The sequence below is a fragment of the Apiospora marii genome, assembly GCF_038362585.1.
Source record: "Apiospora marii strain CBS 49790 chromosome Unknown utg000002l_segment0_segment0, whole genome shotgun sequence".
Taxonomy (NCBI): Eukaryota; Fungi; Ascomycota; class Sordariomycetes; order Amphisphaeriales; family Apiosporaceae; genus Apiospora; species Apiospora marii.
The window spans coordinates 4271067-4282521 of record NW_027117373.1 but is presented as its reverse complement, the minus strand read 5'-3'; the positions used below and the strand labels follow the sequence as shown (position 1 = coordinate 4282521).

The 11455-nt window shown below is 55.2% G+C and overlaps 2 protein-coding genes across 2 annotated transcripts; both read left to right on the top strand.

Annotated features, from left to right (window-relative positions):
• Positions 1-514: 514 nt before the first annotated feature.
• Positions 515-1606, top strand: PG985_003047 (glycerate dehydrogenase; the record flags this gene model as incomplete). The annotated part of the gene is made up of 1 exon (XM_066822816.1): positions 515-1606. The coding sequence occupies one exon, from the start codon at positions 515-517 to the stop codon at positions 1604-1606; it is 1092 nt and encodes a 363-aa protein (XP_066690248.1).
• A 6031-nt stretch (positions 1607-7637) lies between these two features.
• PG985_003046 (Paxillin-like protein 1) lies at positions 7638-9945 on the top strand (the record flags this gene model as incomplete). The annotated part of the gene is made up of 2 exons (XM_066822815.1): positions 7638-7755; positions 7823-9945. The coding sequence occupies 2 exons, from the start codon at positions 7638-7640 to the stop codon at positions 9943-9945; spliced, it is 2241 nt and encodes a 746-aa protein (XP_066690247.1).
• Between the last annotated feature and the right edge of the window lie 1510 nt (positions 9946-11455).

Genomic DNA, 11455 nt, shown 5'->3' with positions numbered 1-11455 from the left:
TAGACAGACCTCGGCTGCTCTCTCGACCCCACTCGGTGCATGCCATATGCAGGGCGTGGCACCGGTGCTGCTTGTCGCCGGAGTCGGCCACGGCAAAGAGGCACTGTACTATATGGTTTCGGATCACTCGAGTTGATCACTGCCTCTGAATCAAAAAGATATCGAGTTTCTTGCTACTGGTGAATGCTACAATATTGCTGTATACAGTCTCTCTACATACTTTCCAGCTCTACTGAGACAGCCACCGGTGACCGTATCGTCGTCTGCTACGACTTGAGCGAGTTTATTCATTAGCCACTCAAGTCCGCCCATAAGGGAAAAACGCATGCGGCGCTTGAGGGAGTAAATGAGATACGCTCGGGTCTCGCCTCTTCTCAGGACGGCTTTTCTACAAATCAAACCATCCTTGGATCGGACAAGCAGCAACTGGGAGGGAATCAGTTCACTTCAGCGTAGCAACACCCTCATCAAACATTCTCTCGTCCAGAAACGGGCTCTATCTCATCGACGGAAAATGGAGGGTCCAGACCAGCAGCAGCCGCCGGCTTCACTCCCGGTCCCCTCGGACACTCACCACAACATTGTGTCCCTGGAGACGTTCTGGGTGCCCCTGCCGTCGGCCTTCCGCTTCCCCGCGGGCCACACCCACACCCTGACGGCGTACCCCCTGACGGACCGCAGCCAGGTCGCCGAGCGCATCCGCGACGCCAGCATCGTCCTGCTGTCGGTGCTGCAGCTGGACGCGGCCCTGCTGAGCCCCGAGGTCTGCCCGCACCTGCGCATGGTCGCCGTCGTGGCGTCGGGCACCGACAGCGTCGACCTCGAGGCCTGCCGCCGCCGCGGCATCCACGTCGCCAACACGCCGCACGCCAACGCCGACTCGGTCGCCGAGCACGCCCTGGCCCTCTACTTTGCGGTCCGGCGCAGCGTCGTGCTGGCGCACTCGCGCACCCAGCGCGGGGTCTGGACGCACCCGGCCGAGGGGCCCCGCTTGCTGCACACGCTCAACGGGCCCGATGGGAAGCCGCCGCGGACGAGCGCCCACGAGGTCGTGGGGATCGTCGGCTACGGCGCCGTGGGGAAGAAGGTGGCGAGGCTGTTTAAGGCGCTGGGCATGCAGGTCCTGGTATCCGGACGGAAGGGCGATGCGGGTGCCCAAGAAACAGTAAAGGGAGAAGGGGGAGGGGAAGAAGCCAGAACGCCCTTCGACACGGTGATCCGCACCGCCTCCGTGCTGGTGCTGTGCCTGCCGCGCCTGCCGTCGACGGAGAACCTGCTGGGGGCCGCGGAGCTCGAGGCCATGCCGCCGCACGCGGTGCTGGTCAACGTGGCGCGCGGGGGCATCGTGGACGAGGGGGCGCTCGTGGACGCGCTGCGGCGGCGGTCCATCGCGGGAGCGGCCGTCGACGTCTACGCGCGCGAGCCGGCGGGGCCGGACACGGGGACGCCGCTCATCCCGGGCGACGACTCGCTGCGGGACCTGAACCTCGTCACGACGCCGCACGTGGCCTGGTGCGCCGCGGACACGAACCGGAATTACAATGACATGACGGTGGAGAATATCTATAGCTGGCTTGAGGGGCAGCCAACTAACACGGTGGTGTGAGCAAGCAGGCAGGGAGGGGGGGTTGGATAACTGGGGGATGGGTATCTGCGTGTGGACAGTCATACATGTGCGGGCAGAGATCGCGATGTGATAGGGCTAGACATGAATGGACAATGAAGAGCTACATCCTGACTCAGAGGACAGAGTTATGCAACACTTACGATTTTGCTTTCTGGGTAGAACCGTTCAAGAGACCAGGCCCCTCGAACCCATCCCAACATTTGCCTGTGCCATGTGTGGTCAGCCCTATCAACAGTAAACTTCGTCCCGAAAGCGCCCGATATAGCTGTTGACCCTTGGACGTTTTCGCGAAGCTTCGGTATTACCTACACCTTGAGTAGAGACGTATGCTTGGTTCGGCAAATCTAAATATCTACTTATGCTATGACATGGAACAAGCAGGTTCCCCCATCTCGATTAAAATGTACGGATCTCATTAAACATATCAAGGAAATAAACATTGTTTCGAACTGATCCTTGCTGTGACAGATTTGACAGACCCAAAGAACCAACCATGGGTGGCCACCATCAGCACAAAATCAGGCCACAATCTTTTGCGAATGATATTGACCCAGTACTACTACCCCAGCTTGAACCAGGTTCACCTCCCAGCCCAAGGAGAATTTTGGAAATTTCCCGAAGACCCCAGGCTGTCAACAGACTGATCATTATACATACGGTCATGGCCGGAATCTGTGATTGGGCACTCTCGTGCCTTGGACTGTGCCTCGATGCATCCATCATACAGGCCACAGCCAGGCCCTGGACCAGATCACCACCAGATCAACGAGAGAGCGGTTGTCCGCCACGAATCGTAAAGGGGCCTCTGACCTTGCACGTTATACTCCTTATCTTACAATGTCATCGTCCCAGATCTGAGAGAGGGCTGTTGCCGATGGAAGATCGAAGCGCTTGTCCAAAACAGCAAGAGGGGTGAGCGAGTGATATTTGGGGGGAGTATGTCTGGTTGCTAGGTGGGCTCAAGCTCTGCCCTTAATTAATATCTTCATTCCCCTTCCCAGTTCTTGCAGCATAGGTGGCGAGTAATCGTCGATCGATCGCACCCGACTTCCATGGTCTGTCTGGTGAGCCGACGGGCGGTTGACGGTCGTCTGTCCAGAAGTCTGTCAATGCATGGGGTGTGTTGATACCTACACAAATACTGTGTGTATATAATGGCATGGTACACAGAATCTGGACCATGCATTCTGGCGCGGCATAGATAGCCGCCCCTTTTCTGGCAGATGCGCCAACGTGTGCGTACACCTGGGTCCTATCCCAGCCCTAATTCTGTAAAAAGCACCGGATCCTATTGATGACATAGCCAGAAGGCACATCGGGTGAAGCATCTTTAAGATCCCATGGTTTTATCATCGGTCCTATTTGGCCAGGTAAGGTGGCGCCCTGCAGACCGACGATGACTTCAAGGAAAGGACCCATGTTTGCACAACCTATCAAATAAGGAACGCACGCAGAAACTCGACTGTTTCCCTGCACAACCTGCCGCGAGTCTGCGGAGCATACATATGTATGTTAGGTATTGAGTCGCTGAATTCCGGTATCTGCAACAGATGAACCCTGGAGGATTGGCGCCACTGCAGCTGCTGCTTCCGGAGTAGATGTGCAGCCAGCATTTGGCATTTGCCGCGACAGGCACGTGGGAATAAGCAAGCAGGCTGTCTGTCGTTCATGTATCTTGAAGATGCATATCTTAAACATGCACATCACATCCTAAAAGGCGGTGGGCCAAAATGAGGGATCGGCTCTGACAACTTGCCATGCTTGTCCAGATCTCGCAGATCGTTATCGCGAAGGCCTCTTCCGGCACCTCATGTTGGCCCGTGGACTGTGTGGGCCGGGGGTGATGAGGATCATTGGACATTAGCTCTGGGGTTGTTTATCATGACTGCATCTGGTTCGCCCATCAACTAACTACCTGCCGGCTCGTCCAGATAACGGGCAGATTGGCAGATTGGGGGCTGAGGGACCCTTTGGCGCTCTTTGAGCAACCGGTTTAACGGATTACGTAGTTTGCACGCCAAGGGAGGAGAGAGAGGGGTTTGCGGGTTTGCGGGATTGACTTGAGAGGGATTTCTGTTGGTTATCCTCATCGACACTCATTTCCCCCATGCAGGGAGGAGGGAAAAAGACGACGACAAGCTGGCAAGTTGGAGAAAGACCCGGTTGTTGGCTCTAGCTTTCTGCTGGCCCCCCATACCCATACTCTGGAGCCTGAGCCGACATACCTCCATACCTAATCGGTGAGCGTGGATGATGTGATTGCTGATGTGATTTTATGCCGACTTCAGTTTGTTTGTCTCTGCCGGCAGCTACAGGCGGTTCAGTTGAAATAAGGCCAATTTAAGGGAGAGCCGGGTAATGATCTGCAAGGTGGGATTGGGATTGGGTTCACGCACTTGCTTCTGTCAACTGTGTGCTGGCAACTGGCTGGCCTGGCCTGATTACTATGATTACTATTATCGTTAGATGCAGGTTGCTGGAGCTGTTCCGGCTTATGTCAATTATCCCCGAGTCTGCTACCGTGGCATTGAGTCAGGTCGCGACATGTTCGGATCTCGCAAAGAGCACCCAAGATTCCTGAACTCTGGAGCAGCGAATCAATGGTCCCAGCGAGCCGCTTGGCGTTTTCCTGCAATTCGAGTGTCACCCGTGAGACACAAGTGCTCTTTTAGCCATGCAACACCAGTCGGCCTTGTTTCACAACCGGCCAAGCCAACTGGAGTGCCTGCCCAAGCTGCAACTGGTCATACGATACGATCCCACACAAGAAGACTGCAAGCAGAGCTTGGAGCCATGCAAGCATTGATCGCTCTGCTAAAGTTAGCCAAGGTCATGTCCCATGTTCCATGTTGCACCACTTTCCCCAACTTCTTGTTCTTTTGCTTCCAAGAGTCGCCTGGTATATCAAGGGAACCAATCATATCCGGCAGCTACTTATAGATCATCCTCTCTGAATTTCATTTCATTTCTTCAAGTCAGGGCCGGCAGAATTGTCCGAGGCATTACCGGTACTCCGTACGGTCAGCCACATCAATTCTTCCGTCAACTACAGCGAGCCCAGATAATTGCTACCAAGTCATAGCATAGCGCATAAACAAATGGAAACGTCTCGGGCGGGGAGGACTGCTGGGCCTGCCAGACTGTGCATTGAAAAAAAAGCCCACCGCGCGCCGGGCAAAGTGGGAACGCGAAGCCCGCCATCCGTCCCTTTGACCGCCGAATGTTTCGACAAAGGATGGAGCAAATACCACCATGCAGAAGCGGATATCCAATCCTTAGGGTTGCGTCATATAGAGTAGAGGCTTATATTAGACTCGCCGCTCCTGGCCGCACTTCTGCCCTGACATAGGCTGATCCGGGGTGTTCGAGAAGGTCGAGAAGGAAATAAAAAACAGGTTAGGCCGGCGTCTAGCTGTCTAGTCTTATAACGCTCATCAGCTGGCCCTCGCTGGTTGAATGGTTGAATGAGAAGCGAGGGGCCATCGGCCAATAGCCACGGCAGGCCTATCTTTGGGTCTGGCTCGGGGAGATGAAGAAGAGAGCTGCGAACCATAGTAGATCCCCACTAGCATCGCTATCATATCATGGAGCCCCGTCAATCTCCCATGTCTATCTATCTGGGCCAGCTCGGCCAGTCGCTAGCCTGCCTCCCTGCTGCTGAGCCCCCATTCGGCCAACGGTGTCGCTTCGGGCCTAGCCTGCACCCTGTTTAGTCTACTACTACAACCGCCTTCTCCCATTGCTGGTTTCATCGGAATTGGAGTTGGGCATACGGCTGGGCAGCACGCAGTGGGAGAGTGGGCAGGCAAGAAGAGACCCAAATGGTAAAACTTCGAATGACGTGCCATACACACTGTATCGGCAGCGATCACAGCCAGTCAGGAACAAGAGATGAACCATGTCGCCCTGGAGACGAGCTGACAGTTTCCGAGGCTGATACACACGCGACACAAGCGACACAAGCGACACCACCTCCAGCGGCCGTCTTCTCGACATGGAAAGGCTGCATGCACTGCACGCTGCTGCATTGGGAAATTGATGCAACAGAACACACCACGTGAGAGGGAGAAGAAATACCGAAAGTCTTCCAAATCTCCCATTCTTCCAATTATCAGTCAGCCACAAGTGCGACGGGCAGGCCAACCAATGGTATGCGACGCCGCCGCAAATGGGCCGAAACGAATTCCTGTCAATAAAGGGTTCATATTTGCAAATGAAGCCGGTTCGTTCCAGCGCCAGCCCAGCACAAGCCAGCCAGTTAGCGCGTGATGGGGCCTGGGAACCTGGGCGAAGATGCAAGGTACCCGTGCTACTTTACCGCTTCGAGAAAGGCCTTTTGCTCTTTTCGGGGCCAGCCTGGGCTAAACCCGTTCGGAGAGGACCCTCCAACCGTCGTCCGTGAAATTGGCTGGGTGTCAAGACTCAAGAGAGCCATTGGGGCACATTGGGGGCACACGCTATCGACTATTGCCTCTCGACTGTAACCTATAGTAACAGGCAAAATGTCAACAAGACGGCCCCTACCCAGCTTCTAATACTCTTCTAATTTCAATACGAATGGCAGCAGGATACACGCACACGAACACACACATGTAGCGCCTAAGGCAACCGCCGCGTGCCTTTGTTTCTCTCCGTCCCGTCATTGGCACCAGAGACATTCGACATTGGGCGGGCGCTGGGCTGGTCACCTAGGCAAGTCATCGGTATGCATGTATTAGTATGGCATGGCATGGCATGGCATGGCATGGCCAGCTACCATTGATGGCAAGAACAAAAGGGTGGAGAACATCTCAAAAAGACCGGATTGAACTTGATATTCTGGCCTACCTGTCCAAGACAAAGAAGGAGCAGGAAAAGACGGGAGACCGGAGCATCAGACGGAGAAGAAGCAGTACGAGAAACCTACCTGAGATGAACAGACTCGTTGGCATCCATTACAATACTCTTGTTATTATGCCCATTGAATTGCCGAGACCCTTCAGATATTTGCATACAGTCTGCGCCTTCCTTCCGCTCTTATTCAGGCCCGTCAGCTCATGATGCTGCAGCGTCGAACGGACGGCTATTGAGCAGTTGCTGGGATGCTTCTTCTTATCTTTTTGTCATCCTCGAAAAACACCCCGGAGTTCCAGACAACAGACCAGTTGCGAGAGCGTCCACCCACTCCATTACTCCATACTTGGTCACATACTGTACGGATACACATGCAAACATCGCCTATTTCATCACCGTCGGGCCCTGGCAGCAGGAGCATGATTGATCGATCTTTTTCCCCTTCCAGCCTGAACCCCCCTTGCATTACGAGAAAAGCCGCCAAGGTGCCATTTCGACAGGGACAGGGGCGACCAAGCTCTAAGCGGCCATCCGTGCATTTTCACTGACAGGGAGCAAGGGAGTTGAAGCAGGGGCTCCGTGGCCAGCCTACCCTGGCCCATTTTCGAGACACTTGCCGCAACACCAGAAAGAAAGACCCTCCACACCGACCTTCCATACACTTACAATTATCGACACTCATTCTTCTACCTATTCGATATTCCTTCCTTTCAATACGTGTGCCTTTCGACTGCACTTTTTATTCCCCTTCGAATTATCCGGGCTTGGAAATACCTACTAATACCTGAAACGGGGCTGTCACCTTGTACGACTAACAAAGTCGACGGAACAATTGTTGGTGGATTGCTGCTCGGGGAACAACAAGCAGCCCCAGCCTGCCCTCGGTCGCTTTGTGCATGCATGAGCATCAAGGACTCGTGACCCGTTGCTCCTGTCACCCCATTGAAGATTCTCCGATCGGCGTTTCAGGAGGAAGCCTTCCGCTCACCTGCGATCATACAAACGCATTATATGCTGTCATCGAGCCGGTTGGAAACAATTGAGCACACCTGACCACCTACAACTACAACATCAGCTACTCGAGAGCTGGTCAATCATCCCAACAAATAGGCAACACCACGGGAACAAAACCACACCGCAGCACCTGAGCTGGACGACAATACTATTGGAAGCCGCAATGGCTGCACCCAGACAGTCGGCTTTTATGCCGACGATCAAATGTTCGCAATGCAACAACGAGGTCGAGATATCAATGATGGGCGAGCACATATGTGGTGGAGCACCTGCAGCAGAAGGTTGGTTTTCTGCCCTTTTTGACTATATCCTTGTCCCCCACCGGCTTTATACTAACACCCATCTCAGCGGCACCGGCACCGCCACCACCCGCGACTGATGTGCTAGGCGGCGCGTTTGCCAGTGTGAAGGGGGTGTTTGGATTCGGATACGGGAGCAAAGTGGCGGCACCGCCAACGGTAGACACGCAAAGTGCCAACCAGGCGTACCGACCTGACCAATTAACCCCAATCAGCGTATCGACAGGCAGCCGCGGTACCATCTCGCCCAAGACGCCGACGGGGAGGACTAACAGCACCGGCGGCGACGAATATTTCCCAGCAATTGCAGGTGCCAATTCGCCGTCTCAGAACTTGCGACCTGGCGGTTACGGTGGTTTTGGAGACGAGACGGAGCAAACCTACGGTTATGGGACAAGCCCGCCGAAGCCTGCCAGTCTACTGCAGCGAAAGATCGAGGGTCTAGCAGCCCCGCCTCCCCTGGAACGGTCGAACACATCTAGCCCAAAGGCGGGCAGCATGCCTCGTTTGCCGCGGAAGAATGGTTACGGCGGATTTGGACCCCCTCAATCGGAACAGGGAGGAGAGGAGTTCGAGCCGAGGCCGCTGGGAAACCAAAGAGCCGGGACATTCCCCCGAGAGAACAACCAGAGGCGGTCTGATGATTACGATGCACCCACTCGGGCCCCCTCTGCGCCAGGTGCGCGCCCAGAACCCGCTCGTGCACCTCCGGCTGATTACTCGGAACGGCCTACGACAAGAGACAGGTCGTATGCGGAACGACCTTCGACACGAGACAGGGCAAATCCGGAACGGCCTTCGACGAGAGACAGGCCGAACAGACCTTCGTATGGTGGAAGAGAACCTTCGTATGGCGGACGTGAGCCCTCGTATAATGGACGGGAACCCTCGTACAGTGGACGAGAGCCGCCTCAATCATCATCCTTGCGAGGTTCCTACGGCCGCCAGCAAGAAGCGAGGCGGCACCCTTCGTCTTCGCTCAGCCCGTCCGACGGCTATGGCCCGGGCAACCCGTACCACTCCCCGTCCGTATCTCAGTCCTCGAGTAACTCGGGGTACAGCCATAGCTCACGTCAGCCCAGTATGGCAAGCTCGAACACGAGTCCGGCACGCTCTTCGCGGCGGCAAAACTCGGGGCCGCAGGATCTTGATGATTTGATGAAAGACCTCGAGTCATCGATGGACTCGTTGAACCCCAGGGACAACCGTGTGCAATCTTCAAGGTCAGACTCGCAGTCCGACATGAGGAACCAGCCTCCTGCCCTCCGACCGCGTATCGACAGCCTGCGGACGAGTTCCACGCAGAGCGCGAACAATCAGCGTTCGAGATCCCCTCCTCCCCGATCTCCCACAGGAGCGAGATTGGAGCCCTCGTACTCCCAACCCGAACCGTTGTACTCTCAGCCTCCCCAGCCCCCGTTCGCTCAAGCCAAGCCCCAGCGATCTTACTCCCAGCCCCAGGCGCCGTATGGTCAGCCTGAGTACCCAGACGGTCGCAACAGCTCACCAGCTCCTGCCGCTCACAACAGAGCGCAGTCGCAGGGTCGTTCGCGTGGCAACTGCAAGGGCTGCAGACTTCCCATTACCGGCAAGTCTGTTTCGTCGGCCGATGGGCGCCTGACGGGCAAGTACCACAAGGCGTGCTTTGTCTGCACGACCTGCATGGAGCCCTTCACGTCAACCGAGTTCTACGTGCTCAATGACCAGCCATACTGCGAGCGTCATTACCACAAGCTGAACGGTTCGCTGTGCGGCACCTGCAGCCAAGGGATTGAGGGGCAATACCTGGAGGATGAGTCGACGTCGCAGAAGTACCACCCCCAATGCTTCCGTTGTGGAGATTGCGGCCAAGTACTCCGAGACGGGTACTTTGAAGTGGACGGCAGAGCATACTGCGAACGGGATGCGTTGAGGCGCGTACAGCCCCCCAAGCCGCAAATGGCGCCGCCGCGGCCGCCAAGGGGCATGATGGGACCTCCCCCGCCCCGTGGCGGACCCCGACCACCTATGGGCATGGGCATGGGCCCGGGTATGGGTATGGGTCCTGGTATGGGTGGCCGCCCTGGCTACGGTCCCCCCAGCGGAAACCGACTGGGACCCCCTCCCCCGATGGGTGGAATGCCCGGTATGCCCAGGATGAACAAGCGCATGACGCGCATGGGCATGTTCTAAGATTCCGGCTTATCTTGAAGCCGGAAACTATTTATTTCCTTTGTCTCCGGACGACTTCAATTTCTACAGCACACACACACACACATATATACCCCCGCTCTCAGGGCGTTTGCATTTTTGCTATGTTGCCGGGAACCCTACGGGGATGCCGGGACAGATTTGCGTTCTCCCTTGGAGATGTTTACTATGTATACCCAGTCATTGCTTTCGAGCTATACCCCTGACTGCGAGAGTTCGCTTCACTGTTTGTTGCTCTGGTTTTTACTTTGCATAGCGGCGAGGTTTTGGTTTGGTTGCGTGGGCAAGGATCTCCCCTTCCTGGTGCTCACGGGGATTCTGGGACGGGGCGTTGAAAGGATGCGGACCGTCCCCGAGACGAATGATGGACAAAATTGGGATTTCGGCGCTGGATGGATCAGGGGTAACCAGCCATTCCACGGGTGGGGAGAAGAAAGAGGGCGGACCGGAGCGTGCGCCCGAATCGGGACAGGTTCTCAATGACAGCGACAGGCCTGGGAGACGCCACGGACGGACAGACTGAGTGGAGTGGAGCTGATGAGATAGCTTCAAGTTTAAAAGACAATTGGATGTCCAAAGTACCTAACCTACCTATCATGTAGGCACTTTGCATCACCATACCCAGAAATCAGAAATCGCCTGTTTAGTAACAGACAAAAACACATAATGCAACACCAAATAAACCCCTCCAACGCTTGTCGCTACGTAATGTGTGCATGGTACGGGAATAGTAATGGGTGTGAAGGGACAAGCTGGATAAGTCGAGGGTGATACCTTGGCCTGTTTCATGAAACAAAACTTGAAATTTCTCCACACCTACAAGCGGCTTGGTGAAAGCACTTGTCACATTGCAGGCCTTCTTATACAATGCAAGCGATGGTCAATGAAAAGAATGCTTCTACGCCGCCTTCTAGACCAGATTACACAATTGCAATGACTGAACCCTATCTCCCGGAGATACGGGGGGTGTCCCGACGCCCCTTTCCTTTTCTCCTTTGTGCTGCATGGATTAAATATGTACAGTCACGTAACCGGCAAACCCAGGGCAGATAACGAGGTAGGTATGCGATGTGGTAGGGTGGTGAATGGTAGGGCGCGAAATTGATCCTGCTCATCAGTGGGGAGGTTGCATCAGGGGAACGCGTGTCCTGGCACACTTTGGACACTCTGAGGGACTTGGGAGGCACGCTAGCCACAGAAGCGACGTTCCAACTGCACGGGAAGGCCGGTACGTACAATTGCTGTTTTTTCATTCATCAAGTCAATCAATTGATTGATGGGTATCCGTATTGATTTGCCTCGATTCAAGTATTGGGTGCGGATTACTTACTGTACCTCCTTTACTTGCTGCGTGCTTGTTGTGCCTCTGTGCTCGTGCTTTTTCAATGTGCATGTGAGAAAGAGCCGCGCCACTACGGAGTAGGTAGACTATTGACATTGACTCGGGAAGGCGCTAGGGGGATCTTCGTCCTCTTTTTCCATCAATGGATTG